Here is an 18,306-nt window from a genome sequence, read left to right as displayed (position 1 = left end):
AATAACAAGAAAACTGTCATTTCTAGTTCCAGCAAGGACAGGACGTACGTGGAATTCATTCACAGCCGTCAGTATAGAAGCTCTCAGCATCAGAACAGAAAGAAGCACAATGTACCTGGCAGGTTGGGATAATGCCCCTAAGAGATGGGGTGTTTATGATGCTGCTCAAGCCTGTTCATTAACAACTCTGCCCTGCATTCTTTTGGAAATTAATATCAGACTTTATAATGAATGGCCATTCTTTGTAACATTGACCTCTTGAGCCTCATCACTAGCTCATGCGATTCACTCGGGTTCCTCTGCAGCGTGGGCTGTATCTTAGACACCTGAGCTGCACAGCACAGCAGCCTCCCCGGGCACTGCCCACCAGCTGTGCCTGGCAAGGCGAGGCTGCAGGGCCAGAAAGCAGCAGCAGAGCTCTAGTTTGGGAAGGGCCATCTGTAATTAGGCATCCATGAAGGGGCTCCCCCAAAACAGCTCGGGTCCATGACCTTTGCTCCTTGTCCTGGTAATGCAGTGGTGCAGCTGCCTTGCCTGCCATCTGACAAATTATCACACTGCTTTGCAGGCCAGTGGAGAAGGACAGAAGAGGACTCCTGTCAGAACATTTTAATGGTGGTTTGCTGTTGCCACTGTGAATTACAATAAGGAAGGATGATACACATGCAGATCTGTTTAGCAAGTTGTTACTCTCCCCTGAGCATACCAAGGATCATAAATCTCAGCTATCACTGCATTATAATGATTTGCACTCCCATTTTTTTCTAGGAACAAATGTCTTCTGACAGAAGCCTGCATTTTACAGAGTTTCATAGGCGTTAGACCACTGAAAGTTTTATCTCTGAAAGTAAAGAAATTTAAATACTTTGTTATAAGGTCTCCCAGAGGTGTAGATAGGCATCATACTGTTTGTAAGGCTTTCTTTCAAAGGTATCCCAGGAAAAAGGAGCCCTTGTGTGGAATTTATGGCATCTTAAATGATGGTTAAAATGTGGGCCTTTCAACTGTAAATATATTTCCTGATTTTATTCTTTGTGCCTAAGATGCAAAGATGCAAGAATAAAAACTTGACTTCAAAAGTCCAAAGTCACTTATATGGGAGCGAACATTGGTTCACATTCCTTCCAGAAATTGTTTTGGAAGTTTTCTTTTGGATGTTTGCATCCTCAGAAAATTGTGCTGGTTTGCTACTGTACTTCTAAAATATTTTGTTCATGTATGAAAGTATATTCATTCAAATGACTAGCTCCTTAAAATGAATCTCCAGCAATATCCATAATACATTTGGTAAAGGACCACTGTAAAGTCAGTACTAATTTAATAAATGTTACTCAATCATTAAACAGGAATTCAAGGTAGCTGGAGACCAGAGTATCAAATAATTTGTGAAATAACTAAGCCACTGTACTTCAGTTTTTTGTACCATAACACTTTTGCATGGATTTGCAGCTTAGCTTTCTAACACAATACAGATGTGAACAACAGACACGGATTATAGCCCTTTCATATGAAATAGGCTCTACTCTCCAGATGGAAATTTGTCAGATTCCTCAGAGCTAAGAAACATCCAAAAGACACTAGTTAAGAAACTCTTCAAGAATGAGCCACTTTTAATGATCCGTAACCACACAGGAACAAATGAGTCTTTGAACAGTATCCAGTTGTTTGTCTCACAAAGACAAGGGACTCAGCTGAGAAAACTGTCTTTTGGACACCACTAGAAATAGCATACTCTTAACTAGATCATCTATATTTTTTTCATGTAGCATAGCTTTTTCAGACATCGCACTTGGAGAAAGCCCTTGCACCGTTACACTGAAAAAGACATTAAATGTAAGAAGGAATAGTATAATATTCTTACCCAAACTTATAATAATTTAACCATTCTGACCTTGCATCCTACCACCAAAAACCTAAGTTCTTTAAAAACAGTGCTTAAATGTGGCTTTAACTGATGTTATAGTCTGCCTACATATGGAAGTAGTTAGCAAGGAGAAGTTGGGATGAAATACCAGTGTAAGGCTTTGCCCAAAACCCAAGAAGAATCCGAGAGAGGAAGTAGCTCAGTTAACTTATTTTTCCTCTCATTTTCCATTTTCCTCCCTGCAGTTCCTTTGATTCATGCCCATAAATGGACATACCAGAACCCACCACATTCTCACAATGTTTTTCAGCCTGCCTGGAACCAGGAAATACCAGGAATTTCTGCAAGGAACCTGTTCCCAAACTGTACTCAAGCCTTCAACGCATTTAGTGTTTGAACAGAGTTTAGAAGCATGACTAAGGTCCCATCTCCACTGCACGTTCCAGTGTTGCTCTTGCATCGGAGGACAGCTGCTTGCAGTCATGACTGCTATCCCTGGCTATTTAAGCTCTTCTCTGCACTGGTCTGAGCCCACACCCCCGGAGCAGTGAGGTTGGGACAATTCTGAAAAGTCCTCCCCGAAACCTCTGGCTGCATATTGTGGCAACATTCCTCAGCTCCTGCCTGATAGTGGGACAGTGCCAAATGCAGGAGTATTTACGCTTGCTTAATGGTAAGTAAATCCAACCCTAATAGTAGTATAATAGCGTTTATGCTGTGAGGAACAAAGCATTTTACAGCCTCGCGAGCAGGACGAAAAGGTTGCTAACGTGGTACTGCAGTGTAAACACAATCCAGTGGTGCCTCCATTCATTATTCAGCCCCATTAATTGGGCCACTGAAAGAAATGCACAATCCAAAGAAATGTTTGTTAGTTTAAATTAGTCTTATTAAAAGCAGGTATTTAACAGCTTTCAGCAGCTACGAAGTATGTTTTCCTGCTCCCACGCTAAATGCTAAGAACCAGCTTTTCAGCTAGTTTTCAGGACTTAGGTCAGCCTAGCTAATTGACATAACTGCAGTCACATTGGTTTAGACCACCTGTGGCCCAAAGTCCCAAGGCTGCACAATGTTAAGGGAACTGTGTGGGGCTGTGTGCCTGGGAGGGTTCCCGAGAGGACACAGGCTAGCTCCTGTAGTATTTTCTGGGCAATAAGCACTTGCAGAAGCACAAATTGCTCAAGAAAGTATTCTGTGAACGGCTAAAAGTACAATCTATTAGGGAAGTGATAAACCAGTGTATCTGGTAAATGAATGTGATGGACAAGAAGGAACTTACGTTGTCTTAAACCTCAGGCTTTGGTTACATCACATGCACCGAGCCATTTGCTGATCCAAGAACAGGTATGGCCCAGCCAACATCTGTAACAGTGCTCTACTATCACACAGCTCCAACCCTAGGTGAAGACCCTGGCAGGAGGAGAGGATTCATAAACCAACAGAAAACAGATCAGCTAAACAGATGACCACCCCTCTGGGGTTCAGCTTCATAGCCAACAAGAGCAAGACAGAAGAATAATACTGTGCAAAATTTGTACCTCCTTATCCGTAAATCAAGAGCAAGTGAGAAATGTGTATTTGATGAAAAGCATGAGAATAATTGAGGTTCACTACATGCTGTAAAGCCAGGGAGTAAAAGTACATGATCTTGCTGAGAAAATAGTTATTTTCACAAATTTCCAATTTATGCCACCCTAAGGAAGGTGAGTCTTAGAGTTCATTGATCTCAGTGGAAAAGAGCATTTGTTTTGACTTAATTCTCAACACCATGTGTGCAGGAGAGCAGCTATGCAGAGCAATGGAAATATGTAAAGTCACATTTGGCCTTTTCTACCTACATACATTGTTCTAGTTCTAGGCATGTTATGAGGTAAAAAAGTCCAAGGTCAATAAGCTCAGTAAGTTTCTGAAATCTAATGTGGTAGGAGTTAATGAAAAAGGCCAGCTCATCTTATCTTGGGAACTGCCATGAGTGTCTCTCGATGAGATTTTCCATCAGCATCATAGCTGTAGCTGCATACCTGGGGGAATCTGCTCAACTGAGATTTTCCTTCTGTGTGTGACTCCAAAGATTTTTGTAAGATGGCATATATGAAATGAAATTAAATCACAGAATCGTTTAGGTTGGAAAAGACCTTGAAGATCATCTAGTCCAACCATTAACCTAACACTGACAGTTCCCAACTACACCATATCCCTCAGTGCTATTTCAACTCTTAAACACCTCCAGGGATGGGGATTCCACCATCTCCCTGGGCAGCCCATTCCAACACCTAACAAGCCGTTCTGTAAAGAAATGCTTCCTAATATCCAATCTAAACCTTCCCTGGTGCAACTTGAGGCCATTCCCTCTTGTCCTATCGCTTGTTACTTGGTTAAAGAGGCTCATCCCCAGCTCTCTGCACCCTCCTTTCAGGTAGCTGTAGAGGGCGATGAGGTCTCCCCTCAGCCTCCTCTTCTCCAGACTAAACACCCCCAGTTCCCTCAGCCGCTCCTCTTAAGACTCTTCACCAGCCTCGTTGTTCTTCTTTGGACACACTCCAGCACCTCAATGTCCTTTTTGGGGTGAGGGGCCCAAAACTGAACACAGGAATCGAGGTGCGGCCTCACCAGTGCTGAGTACAGGGGTAAGATCCCTTCCCTGTCCCTGCTGGCCACGCTATTGCTGACACAAGCCAGGATGCCATTGGCCTTCTTGGCCCCCTGGGCACACTGCTGGCTCCTGTTCAGCCGGCTGTCAATCAACACCCCCAGGTCCCTCTCTGACTGGCAGCTCTCCAGCCACTCCTCCCCAAGCCTGTAGCGCTGCTGGGGGTTGTTGTGGCCCAAGGGCAGCCCCCGGCATTTGGCCTTATTGAAACTCCCCCAGTTGGCCTCAGCCCATGGCTCCAGCCTGTCCAGGTCTCTCTGCAGAGCCTCCCTGCCCTCGAGCAGATCAACACTCACACCCAACTTGGTGTCATCTGCAAACTACAAATCACTGCATCTAGATCATCAATAAAGATGTTAAACAGGAGTGGGCCCAAAACTGAGCCCTGGGGGACACCACTTGTGATTAGCCACCAACTAGAATGAAATGAAATGAAATATGAAATGAAATGAAATGAAATGAAATGAAATATGAAATGAAATGAAATGTTACTTTCCTTCCATTAATCCTTCCAGCCACAAGTCCATAGCCAATAAGTGGCCACTTTGGAAAGCACTACATAGATTAGTATATGTGCCAGCCAGTGAGCCCAAATTGATCCCAGCATTACTAATGCCTACAAGAAGTCACCAGGGATCAGCACTACAAGGGAAGGCAACATTTGCCTTTGCTTGCTGTGTTACAGGCTCAGCACTGCTGCTCATCCTGATGTTCCATAGCAGTAATAAACAATACTGTAGAAGTACCATCTTATTTTACAGTTACTTGATTAGACACCCAACGAAATGCTGTTAGAGAAGAACTGGCAATGTTACCCCCCTTCACTTAACACCTAGAGTGCCTGACTCCTAGAGCTAGTCAACATGGGATACATCTAGTGTGAGGAGAGCCTGTAAGGTCCAACCTTATGCACACACACGCCCGCACGCACACAAACATCCCCATTGAGCTTTCTGTATTATGTAGTTACTCTTGAGAGGATGCAGTTGCAATATAAATGTGTCATTCCACACAAAATTCCACTCTGCAAATGTGAGTACGCTCATCTTATCCTTTGAAAAACTCTGTACAACCGGGATTGTTAGTTCTCTGACTTCTACAAGTATATAAAGAGCATGGCAAAGCTTGAAAGTACAGCCAGCCTTTAGAGTGTAGAGTGCAAGAGCTCTCTGGGTAAAAACTTGCTTTCTGTATGAAGAATTAATGGAATTTCTACATGCAGAAATCAAGCAAGGTTCTTCAATCCTTAAGAGTGCTTTAATTTCATACAGTTGAAAAGCAAATTAGAGACTATGTAATGTTTTCTTTGGGTCCTGCATGGCATTCTCCACAGACCTTATCACAAAACAATTTAGAAGCAATATGTATATTTGCTAGGAACCACACAGAGGCATATATAATGGCCCTTTCAACAAAAATCAGAGCCAAACAAGCAACTGTAATGCTGGCTAGTAAGATCGCCTTGTGCTGTATGGTGACTGCTGATTGAGAGGCAACAGGTTCTTGTTCCAAATAGTTAACAGTTTTGCCTAAGATCACTCTAAGATTATTTATTAGACTTCATTAAACTAGCTTTTGAATTTCTTTGTGCTCTGTATGTTTGTACCAGGACAACCTGTGGGCTTAGTAGGATTGCACAGAAACAGCCTGTCCTTCAGTCAGAAAATAAAGAACTGTGCACTGGCACCTCTATTTTGTCTGTCTGCTTCTCCAAAACAAGGAGGAGGAAAAATTCTGCTCTGTCGTTTCATTTCATGAGTGCATTTAGATTAAAATCGCTTTTCTGATGAAGCAATTTTGGAGCATGTAATTTCTGTTATATGATGCTGCTAATAAACGGTGTAGGCAGCACGGCATTATATTCCAATATTTACCACTTAATACACCTGAGCCCGTGTCAGAGTAGCGCCTCCCGAAAGGGCAGGTAGCGGCCGGGTGGGGGGAGCGCTGGGCTGCGCTGGGCTGCGCTGCGCCTTGGGGCCGGCGCCCGCGGCTGAGCCCGGGCTCTTGCGCTGCATCACGCTGACACCGTGTGGCTGCTCCGCTGCGGCAGCAGCCCTGGGCTCCAGGTACAAACATTGCCTCCCTGTAGATGAAGGGAAGAAGGTTCATTATGCTCTTTCCTGTGCTAGGTATTTCATTTCTCACTTGAAACAGCTCTGTTTTGTTAGGAAGGGTGGTGTGAGCTAAGGATAGGCTTGTTTGGAATATAGGAAATATTCCCTATTTTCTCATAAAATATTAACATAATAGCTACACAGGTCTGTCTGAGCACCATGCATTATTTAGACATATAATTATACACTCTCCATATAACTGTTACCTATATTAATGATGCAGAAAATAGAACACCCAAGTGTGCAGTTAAGACTGTCTGGAACGAGCTGCAGGTCGCAGGATGAGATCTCACTGACCCCCTTTCTCTCCTGCTTTGGGCTGCTGCCCTGCTTCAAACTGGCAGCAGAACAGGAGCCCCTCACAGACCTTCCCTGGGCATTCTCTGACTTCCCAACAGCACCCATCCTGAAGGAACGGATCACAACAATATGTCACAATGATTGTTACTAGCCAGTACCTGGAAAAATAATCCAAAAGAGAAGAGAGGTTTAAGGTAAATAAAGGTAATAATAAAAAAGAGTATATTTTAAATGTCTGGCTTTTTATCTTGCACGCCTCTTAAAAATTAATCAACCCTCTAAGGTCCAAGTTTTAGGATGAGCAAAGCTTGCTTCTCCTTAGGCAGATACAGATTCACATCTAGGCGTTGGGGAATCTGTCAGGAATCCATGAAATTATCTTATGTAATTGCATCTCTTTTTCCAGTTGACTAATTATGTTACAATAAGCCTTTGAGTTAGACTGTGGAACGGGAAACTCATTTCCCTCCTCACTTCTTCGACATAGATAGACAATGAGTCGTGTCCACCTTGTGTAGATTTGGTCTGATGAATAGGACTTTGGTCTTATGATCTGGTTCTAACCCAAAGCTACTGTAAAAAGCCTTCTGATCCAGCTCCTTACTTGAGACCCAGTTCTGGGAAATGGGTCTGTACATACAAATGGGCAAGAGGGCTGCTGTGCCTTGTTCTCTGGATCCTCTCTACTGTAGCTGGCCCCCCAGCCAAAGTGCAGAGTAGAGTCTGGTACATGGACACCTACATTACTTAGACTCAAAAAGCGGTAAGAAATGCTGGGTGTTGTTAGGTGCTTATACTGCCTTCATAAACAAATACTGATGAAGATATTTACAACAACTTGTTTGAATAACACTTTTATTCAATAGTAGTAGTGATGGGCTGGCCATTCCTAATCACTCAGAACCAGAGACTCACCCAAGATTTGCTGTCATTGCTTTGCTCCTTAAAAGTGCTGTGCACCTCATCTGCACGAGAAAAGAGGCTTCTTAGAGATACATTTCCTCACAACACCTTTCCCAGGTGAACAACTTTTAACAAGGGGTCTTCACAGAACTTCAGATCTTTGCTGCCAACTTCACTGACTGGAAATGCTTGGTAAGCCTCAGACCTTGTGCGGGACCCAGAGGCCTTGAGATATCAGTACTGCTGTGTCAGGCAGGTGTTAGAAAAAACTTCACTCTCCTAGGCCCAGCCTCCACCTTGGAAAGGCTTGTGGACAGCCGAGCTTTGTGCTCACCATCAGCCCAGCCCTAACCGACCAAATTCTTCAGCTTCCAAATCTCTCCCACTAGTTACATCTCATAACTACATGTGCACATGTAGTGCTCTCAAATTGCTGGTTTGAGGATCCAGATTAGGCAAACATTTCCTTATATAGTTTGCTTCACAGAGAAATCCCTTTACCCCCCTGTTTGTTAAAGGTGGTGGCTCAGCCAAGCAGGTCAAAGAACATATTCAGGTTAACTGTATTCCCCTAGTATTTTGTGTTGTGATTCAGCCTTAGCACAGCTGTTCTAGCTGTTTTCAGGGTGTCTTTGAAATTCTTATCATCCACACATCCCAACAAAACCCTGACCTACATAAAGTGCCATCTCTTATACCATCAAAATCTGTCATATGTATTACATGTCTGAGAAAAACATCTTCCAAAGAGAGGGCTAAAATCAATGCATGTTCTATTTTCAAACATGGTCTTTAGGAAGGTGTTTGCCATCTACCAGGTCCCCCAAATTTATCCTCCTATTAACAGTGGAAAATGTTTACATATTTATCCAAACCTTTTGGGCCAAAACAGGCTTCTGATTAATTGCTTTTTATTTTTTAAAAAGTTATGTGACTTTTCTCAACAGATAGATCCATTCCTTCTACTTCCCAAAGCACTCTCCCTCTTTTGATGACCTTTCAGTAATGGAACAGTTGCAGTCTTGCTCAAATATTTACAACTCAGTGATTGTTGTGAACTCTGATGTTAAGCTCCACATGCCATTTTCTTGTATGTAGGTCTTTTTCTTCTAATGTCTTCAACGCCAAAAATGTCCATCTTCCATAAGCTTTATTTTGGTATAGATGATGCTTTGACAAATTGTCATTGCTTTGAGAAGGATTCGTTCTGGATGTTGCAGGAATCTCCACACTTTCTGAATTCAAGGAGCTACATGTCAAGAAGCTATGTGTGTTGAACACAACTTGCATCAGATGCTGTCACCAACAGTTTTCCCCAAGCTACAGCCATCTACGCCCTCAGATATAAAATCTCTGGAACCTGCAAGTTGTTTTAACAGACGCTCCTGATAAGGACTTAGAGCCAGCTGGTGGGTATGTCTAACTGTTGGTGCTTTCTTCCTTGAGGTGTTTTCTGATCTTCCCAAGAGTGTTTGCTTTGCCCTTTATACTTACTAAGTGTCTAGTCAAACTAAAACTCTTCTCCATGTGAACCATGTATCAGTCCCAAGTCCTGCCTTCTGGAACTGAGATCTGCAGCCAAATTTGCTGACTTAATCAAAAGATAATCTTTACCACCCAATCCATTAGCTGACTTTCCTCTGAAGTCACGTGAGTGTTCATCGTTGTAACACCATCCCACCTCTCCAGTTTGAATAAGGCTATTTTGGCTGTAGTGTATCTTGAAGTATATAGGGGCAGGGGGTCTGGGCTCACGCAGTTGCTGGTTTTGGTTTTCCTTTTTTTGCAGAAAGCTATGGACAACCTGGTTTATATTATGTAAGCTCCAAGATGACATCCTTTTCTGCAAGATATCCCCAAAACAATTATCCCCCCCAGTGATGAATCTGATACAGAATCACATTGCATTTCTGCTGTTGAAGCCAGCAGTGGGAGTCAGCAGTGTGCATTTTATGTAATTTTAGTTCATTCATACAGAGAGAGAAAAGTGTTGACAACTGTAGTGTAATTAGTTCCGCTGGCAGGTCTGATACTCTGGATATACAATAATTTATATGAAAAAAGCCCTTCCTCAGTCACAGGAAGTCATAGCATAAATTTCTGCAATTTTTTTTTTTTAATTTTTTGCACTCCAGTAATTCAGTCCTCCCAGTGCTCTCATCTTTAAAAATTGTAGTAGGATGTGCTGGTTTTGGTGGGGATAGAGTTAATTTTCTTCACAGTAGCCGTCATGGGGCTAGGTTTTGGATTTCTGCTGGAAACAATGTTGATAACACAGGGATGTTTTCGTTATTGCTGAGCAGTGTTTATGCAGAGTCAAGGCCTCTTCTGCTCCTCATCCCACCCCACCAGCGAGGAGGCTGGGGGTGCCCAAGGAGTTGGGAGGGGACACAGCTGGGACAGCTGACCCCAACTAACCAAAGGGATATTCCATACCGTATGACATCTTGCTCAGCATATTAAGCTGCAGGAAGAAGAAGGAAGGGGGGGGACATTTGGAACAATGGCGTTTGTCTTCCCAAGTAACTGTTACTCATGATGGAGCCCTGCTTTCCTGGGGATGGCTGAGCTGCTGCCAGCTGATGGGAACTGGTGAATTAATTCCCTGTTTTACTTGACCTGTGCATGCAGGTTTTGTTTTACCTACTAAACTGTCTTTATCTCAATACATAAGTTTTCTCATTTTTACCTTTCCGATTCCCTCCTCCATCCCACAACAAGGAGTGAGACAGCAAGTGTGTGGTGCTTAATTGCTGTCTGGGGTTAAACCACAACACAGGAGTGTTAGCTAATTACAAGAATGTGAAGCATTTCATAAAAAGCCTAGGAAAGCCCATTCTTTTCCAAGTGGTTTGCCTGGATTTCTACTATTCTAGGGCCATATTTCCTTAGAAAATGTACACTGGCAAAACAGATCTTCTCCCACTTGGTTCAGATCAGAGCAGAAGAGGGCCAGATATTACCAGCAAATGCAGCTGCATTAACTATTTGTTCAAAGTAAAATGCATCAATACATGATTATCAAACTTTGCACCTCCCTAAACAATTTATTTTGAACAGCAGAACCAAGTGTACATCATTCCTTTCTCCAGTGTAAAGAGGCTAGGTACAGTTTTAGATCTAGATACAGCACTGTAACATATACATATCTAAAATTTTGTAGTGGACTGTGTCATCCTGCAACCAGCAGGTACAAGATTTAAAAGCAAATTCATGGTCCTCAAGCAGCACACTTTCTGCCACCCAGAAAATCAAAGGATGGCAAAGGTAAGGCCTCCAGCACAGAGGGATATGAAGAGATATAAATTGTCTTTCAAGCCTCAGATAGACAAAACTGCACTTCAACACCAGCTTCTGAGTGCCATGAACGCAGACTCCCATACCACCTAGACTGACTTTCAGCCATGCATATGCACCTTATGGACATGACCAAAGGGCAACTTTCACTGCCTTCTGATCAGGGGGATATAGGTCAGGAGCTTTAGGGTGACTCAAAATTTTTCCATCCTGCTGTATTTGGTTTATTTCAGCAGAGAAACTAAAAATATAAAAGATTAACCTGCAATAAAGGGCAACATAAATTTAACACATGTTGTGGCAGAGGAGGAATATGATAATTTGCAACAGCATCCTCTAAAATCTGTTGCCAGGCTTCCGTAATTATTGCAAGTTTGTCCATGGTCTCCATAGCAGCCTTTCTTGAGGCTCGAGGCCGGTGTGGTGACTCACAGTGGTTCAGTGAGGGACTCGACTCCTTTCCAAGGGACTCTGAGTCACAGGAGGCCAAACCTGGACTGGTTTCCTGTAATATAGAGATTCCTGAACTATGGTAGATCTACCACTCATGGTACACAAGGCACCTCAGTGTGGTGATCCAACACCTCCCAGACATTGCCCCAGGGTGTACAAGGGTAAGCAGAAGATGTTGCTGCTGCTGCCACTGGCACTTGTGGTACCCAAACAAAAATATTTGGAAACTTCTGCTTTAGTAAGTTGCTGGACTCACACCAACTGTCCCTGAACTCCTCAGAAGGGTAAAAACAGTTTACCACAGCAGAGAAGCAGAAGAGCTGAGCATAGCCCTTGCTGTGAGCCCTGGGATGGTTTCCTGACCTCATTAGTGGTGCTGCTGTGGGCACAGAGTGTTACAGCGGCTGCCCTGTGGCCCTGCTGTAGGAGAGGTCTCTCCCGGTGCTGTCACCCCTCAGTATCCACTTGAGTGGTATGATGGGCAATTCATCCTGGCACAGGCGCCTCCTCAGCAACAGGCTTGAGCTTTGCGGCAGATCTTAGAAGCAGCGAGGTCAGAAATGAGATCTTCCCTCCCAGCTGAGTGCCCTAACCACAGTCACAGACGTAGGCCTTCTTTTATGTTCCTTTTTGTCTTCTGGTCCCCATGAATCTCATTTTCCTGGAAAAGTGGGTGCCCTCCCATGCAATAGAGGAGTAGCTCCTCCCAGCTTGCCAAGCCTGGTTTATAATCTTGTATTTAAAGGGATAATTTTGTACTTTAAATCTCCTCAGGCTAAGGAAAGGCAGAAACCCAGGCCACCCACTCGCCGGATGTGACAGGGCAGCCTTTGGCAGGTGCTGTTAGCAGACGGCTGTTGTGCACTGGGCTGGACACAGAGGTTTAGTGGATGCTGGATATGTCGAGAACAAATTTGCTAGAACAGGCCCATCTCAAATACAGGCAGTTAGATATTGCTTCATTTTCTTAAAATGTAGTAGATCCTGAGGTAAATAAGAGCAAGAAACCTGTAACAGATTAGTCAAATTACCTCACAGTTAGTGCTGGGAGCAGCCAGCAATATAAATCTGTAACACCTCAATAACTCTGAAAGCACAACTCCACATGCATTTTTTTCAGCAGCAAAACCATTCTGACATGTCCTCTGCCCCACTGCTCATTCCTACCTTGCCATCCCAGAGCTATCAGCTTCTCAGATATGTTGAGGCTTACCTGCCCAAAACAATTTCAGAACCCATTTCATACCTTATGTAACCAGTCCACCCCACTGCTTAACTCATCCCAGTTAGACAGCCCATGCCCAAACCAGATGTCCCCTGTTGCAACTTCAGGCCTTTTTTTCCTTTCTTCCAGAACTTAACAGTCACAAGGACTAAATTAGCTCTGTCCACCCTGAAACAATTGTTAACATCTGTGAAGGCCCCTACCCCCTTCTTCCCCAGCTGTCCTTTCCTTACCCTAAGCAAACATCATTGCTTTGGAGGTGGAAACTGGTCAGCACCTTCCCTGTATGGGTGGGCACCAACTGCAGCCTACAGCATCTCCTGTTGCCTTCCCTGAGGCGGCCTGGTGACATGACACTGCTGGGCACATCCAGACTGACAACCTTTAGTCTGCCCCTCCACTGTCTTTTTAACCTGTGAGAGGGCCAGAGTGCAGAGCAGCTGACACTGAGAAGCAGTTGCATTGATTAACGCAGTCATGTCACGACAGCGTTGCTATGACACCTTCAAGCTTCACCTACTGTGATCGCTCAGTGGAGCTCTGATACCATACATCAGCTGAAACAGAAATATTTTACAGCCAAATAGACAAAGCTGGGTGGTTTTTTTTTTCAGAATTACAAGTTTGATGGTGGCTGTAGCATGCTCCTTTGGGCCCATCAAGCTTCAAAAACACCACCCAGTATCTGCCGTCCTGGGGTATCACCAGCCACTGGACACCATGACTAGCACCAGCATTTATTCACAATGGCCCAACACCATCATTACAAATGCTTCTAAAAAGCAAAGATGATGAAATAAAAGCAGCAAAACTATTTACACTAAGATTAAATCAGGACAGGTCTCTTCTTTGACAAAGCTGACTTGTTAATTTCTGGCAAAGCCTCATCCCAAACCCCTCTCAGCCACTACCCTCCCTTGATGACCATAAGAGCTTTCAACAGCTGCTCCCCCTTCTGAGATTCTCCCTAGGTCAAACCAGCAGCCATTTCCTTTATCCTGTTCCACCTTCACCCAGGAGCTAGGCTACCCCGCCTCTTAACTGAAACCAGCACCACTTTACTTTCTGACAATATTAACACCTCAGTCATTTGCATTCAAGAGACAGTACCAGTTCTAAAAAAAAAAAAATTAAGAACACCTTGACCATCTTTCTTCCTACCTTCCCCTTCCAATAACAAATGTAACTTTAACATTCCAGCTGGAGAAGTTATCTTCAACTCAAAGAGCAGGGATTGAAGAAACTCTCTTCCCACCCCCTAAAAATAATGTGAAATAGTGCTCTATTTCTGCACCAGTATTTAACTAGCCAGTAGCATTTGGTACAGAGTCATGAACAGCATACTACTTCTGATGTTTTTATTGGTCACAGGCAATGTTACAAAGCAGTTACGATGAATAATGCTGTCACAGTCATATAATGTGAAGTTGCTACAACACATTTAAATTTCACACAGTGAAACTACTTCAGGGGAAAAATAAATCATGCTTGGAACAGAAGATCAAGAAAATACATTTGGTTTAAAGAAAAAAAATGGTCCCAGGATTTCAGCCTGCTCAAACTGAAGTTAATGGAAAAGTTTCCACTGACTTCAGCAGACTTTGAATCCAGCCTCCAGCACTCCCTGACCAAGCTGTAAGGTAAAATGCCTCTGTGCTCAGTCACAGGCTCTTCATTCTTCTAACACATTTGTGCGTGATACATTTTCCTCTTTTTAAATGAGAAGAACATAAATGTGTAATTGACTAAGCCAAACTATACATAACAGAGCCAATTTTGGCTCATCAGCTTTAGAAAGAGTGGGAGAATTACAAAGGTGATAGCATGTTTACTGGAAAAGGAGGGAGTTCCTACACTCCTGAGTGTCTGTAGCAGCTGTTTGTGTAGCCTGAAAGCTTCCAAGAAAGCTCATGACATGCTTCTTCAGAATTTGCATCTGGCCGTGTCTGCATTCAAGATGGGTAACTTATGTGAGCTGGAATTTGGATGATGTAGCCCTAAGAACAGCTACAAACACTAGGATCTGGTCATTTGCTGCCAACTGACAACTGAATGGCCTGTGGGCATTTATGGTAGTGATGAGATGTGCCATTAAAGATCATCTTACCAGTCTAAGGCAACAATCTTAGTTCAGTATTATTTTTTCTTGATAAAATCGGGATTTCAAGACCAGAGCTGACAAAACCGTGCACCAATTTGAAAAAGCCATCTTTGCTTCAGGAAAGCAAAATATTTTCATAAAATCTAAGTTTAATTTGAAGGAAGGTCATTATTTTGGGGAGCTCAAAGATATTCCTGAATTAACAACTTCTGATTTGGAGGTGACCTGACGCATCCTTTATCTGCTCATGCTGAGGATGCGTATAAAACATGCAAATTGTGCCTCAAACTCTCCTTCAGTGTTGGAGACAGCAGAGGGCAGCAACATACCAAGGCTTCCCAGCGACCAGCTTTAGCCAGGCGTCTTTTCCGTGTTGGAGAAGTTTCAGTTACCGGTCTTACTAACCTCAGTATAGCTTCTTGCACCGTAACACTGCATCGTTTGAGACCCAAAGCTCAGAATGTAATTCATGTTTCAAAGAAAACTGGAATGAGAGGTGCTGTCACCATGAATGTAGTTATTTCCCAGAACTGTATTTCCTAATTATCTACATTTTAAAGTAGAACATTGATCATAACCCATGCTTTATAAACTTCTCCTCTCCAGTGCATATAAAAGATAACATTTTTGTTCGTGTCTCAGACTATGATGATCAAATGCTGTTAGCATTTAATAATGGACATGGTTCTACCACATTCAAGTGGGAATGACAGGATCTGCCATCCTGTGTTACATGCATAGTCCATCAGGAGTCCCTGAGATACAACTATGGCACTCACTCACCTCCCTACTGGCATTTTGGTCAAGAGTTCTCAATAATTTTTCCAGCTTATTTTCAAAAAAATGTTTCCATTAATTAAAAACAGTCTATTTACAAATCTGTTGTGAAATGGATAACAAGATTCCACAGGAAAAATCAAACTGTTTCAAAAGTTGGTAAGTATGTTTTCAACTGTAAAATCTCAGATACTGGCTGTTTTCTGTCTTGATAGAAGCTGAGACCAGTAAGTAATTCTATATCTCTGATCCGAGCTGTATGAAACTTCATTCTCTCTTCAACCCACATAGACTCAGACTTGCCATCCTATTGGGACAGAGGAGGAAAAAATGGGTTGCAAAACATCATTTTTTTTGTTCTGACATATATTTAATCAATTACTCAAAGACATTTTGATGTTTTATAAGGACAGAAAGCAGTAACTGTTGGCAGTGGTATATAAATACTTATAAGCTTGCCTGAACTTAGTACTTGCTGTTACTTCCTCAAGTATACAGAACTTGTAGCTGCACCAGTGAAAGTTGGTGATAATGGGGAATAGCAGATGAGGTCCAGCATCTATCCACCATCTCTATAAAACTATTTCTGACTTGGGCAGTGACTTGTGTAATTCTTTGTTGTAAGACAGGCCTACACACTTTCCATGCTTTGTTCTGGTTTATATGGAGAGCAGCTATGTGTATTCCCATCACAATACCAAGGTACCTGAACAAGAAGGAACCAGTGTGCTTCAGGAACACCTGAGTCTTCTCCTTTTGGGTATGCATTTGGCCTAGCATTGACCCTTCTTTGTAGATGACTCATCTTCTCCTAGAACGTCTTCATCATTCTCAACTGCTGACTGGCTCTATGCACTATGGAAATCTATGTACTTATCCCAGTGATGGTCTCAACATACTCTGACTCTACCCCACTAGCTCTTAAGTTCTTCTCTTCAAATAGGGAACTTGATTTTCCCATTTGAGCATATATGCAGACTTTAACATAATTCTATTTACAAAAATATTGTCTTCTTTCTCAAGATGATGATAGACTGTATTGTTTCTACAGTCTTTACAGTCTTTAACTAGCTAATTGCTGATATCCAAGCAAAACAAGCTCAAGCCTGACTTCAGATGTTTATGGGGACTGAAAAGACTACTTACTGCACAGCTTTCACTGTTGTCTTCTCTGTGAGGCACAATGAAAGACAAGGCATCTAGAGACCCTTCACACTCCAGAGGAGTTTCAGAAGTATTTTTACAACTAGTCAGCAGAATGAAGAAGTGCGTTGGAACTGGAACTTCTGAATTACCAGGGTGCCTGAAACACAAAGGTCTTTCTGTAAACCCATCAAATCATACTTGCACAAAGAACAAGTGCCAGCAGCTAGATATATTCTGGCATATCAATTTTAGCAATCCACCTATTAAGCCCAAAGAAAGCTTAGGCCTTGAAGGAAAATTCCAGATTACTATTTTGCAAATCAAGTTTGGCTTGTAGGCTGATCTAAATAACGTTTGATGAGGTATAACAACAAACTGATTTATCATTAAAATGAGTAAGCATCTAGAGTAGATGGAGAGTTCAGCCTGAGCTCAGAAAACTGTGCCTGCTGGCTTGAACTAGTTTTGCTAACCAGTGTACCTGTACTCACAACTTCATAGTGGAACACTGCCAGCTCAGGAAGTGTCAGCCATGACTTCCAGGGATAAGCCCCTGCCTCATCCACTCCTAGAGGCAATGTCATAAGATTTCAGGTCAGCAGACGTTCTTTCACATGCAACAGCTTCTCTTACACTTCACCTTCAAGTTTTAGGATGACACATTTTGAGGGTGAACTTTCTCTTTGTGCTTGTTGCTTATTTCTTAGCTTTATGCTCCTGTATCTGCTTAGGACCATTTGCCTGTCTTTCTGAATTGACATAACCTTTCCTAGATAACAAGCATCATAACTACCTTTTGACCACTACTGGAAGAAAAAGAAAGGATAGAATGAGAAAGGTTCCTACCTTTTCACCTTTTCTGGGGTATCATAGTGTCCATCAGAGTCATAATCAAACACTGGACCACTGACTACATTGACACCGCTCCTGGCTGCAGCATACTCAGGTAGCAGGTATTGATGGAAGTAGTTCCATAACACTGAAACACAGTAATGGAAGTGGGAAACATACGTTCCAAGTTAGAAGCTGTAAATACAACTCTGCAGAGTTTTCAGTGGAGTATAAACAGACATGATAAACTAGGAAAATAAAAGTTACAGAGGTTTAAAGATTGCACCTTTAACTGAGCAGCAGCATGCACTGCAGTATCTCCTGACATTGTGGTTTCACAGTCACCCTAACCACAAACCTGACTGCTCCCTGGTGGCCTTGGGTTTCTTTCTTTGGAATTCAAATCACAGAGAGGCTAGAGGAGGAAAGCTTAGAGAAAAGCATGCCTGCCTGTGTCTTGCCCCACTATCAGGCTGGCTTGGCTAGCTTGTACACCCACACCTATGAGCTGTGAAGCATCTTACCAATAGGATATTTTTAGTTACAGTTAAGAGTTGACCACTATTCCATTACAAAACAGGACATATCTTTTGCCCAGAGTTAGTGCCATAGTTATCCTCCTTTTTCACTAGGAATATGCTT

The 18,306-nt window shown here is 42.8% G+C and overlaps 1 protein-coding gene across 3 annotated transcripts in view; it reads right to left on the bottom strand.

The window, feature by feature from the left end:
• Nucleotides 1-14,153: 14,153 nt before the first annotated feature.
• Nucleotides 14,154-18,306, bottom strand: part of ENPP1 (ectonucleotide pyrophosphatase/phosphodiesterase 1) — a 59,164-nt gene continuing 55,011 nt past the window's right edge. For all 3 annotated transcript variants that reach the window (XM_074896337.1, XM_074896335.1, XM_074896336.1), the window contains 3 exons: nucleotides 17,680-17,812; nucleotides 16,834-16,990; nucleotides 14,154-15,994 (listed from right to left, as the gene is read on the bottom strand). In XM_074896337.1, the coding sequence (XP_074752438.1) occupies nucleotides 15,827-15,994; nucleotides 16,834-16,990; nucleotides 17,680-17,812 (458 nt within the window). In that variant the 3' untranslated portion in view covers nucleotides 14,154-15,826. The remainder of the gene's footprint in view (nucleotides 15,995-16,833; nucleotides 16,991-17,679; nucleotides 17,813-18,306) is intronic.

Source organism: Athene noctua, chromosome 1 (genome assembly GCF_965140245.1).
Source record: "Athene noctua chromosome 1, bAthNoc1.hap1.1, whole genome shotgun sequence".
Classification (NCBI taxonomy): Eukaryota; Metazoa; Chordata; class Aves; order Strigiformes; family Strigidae; genus Athene; species Athene noctua.
This window is presented reverse-complemented; position numbering and strand designations above follow the sequence as displayed.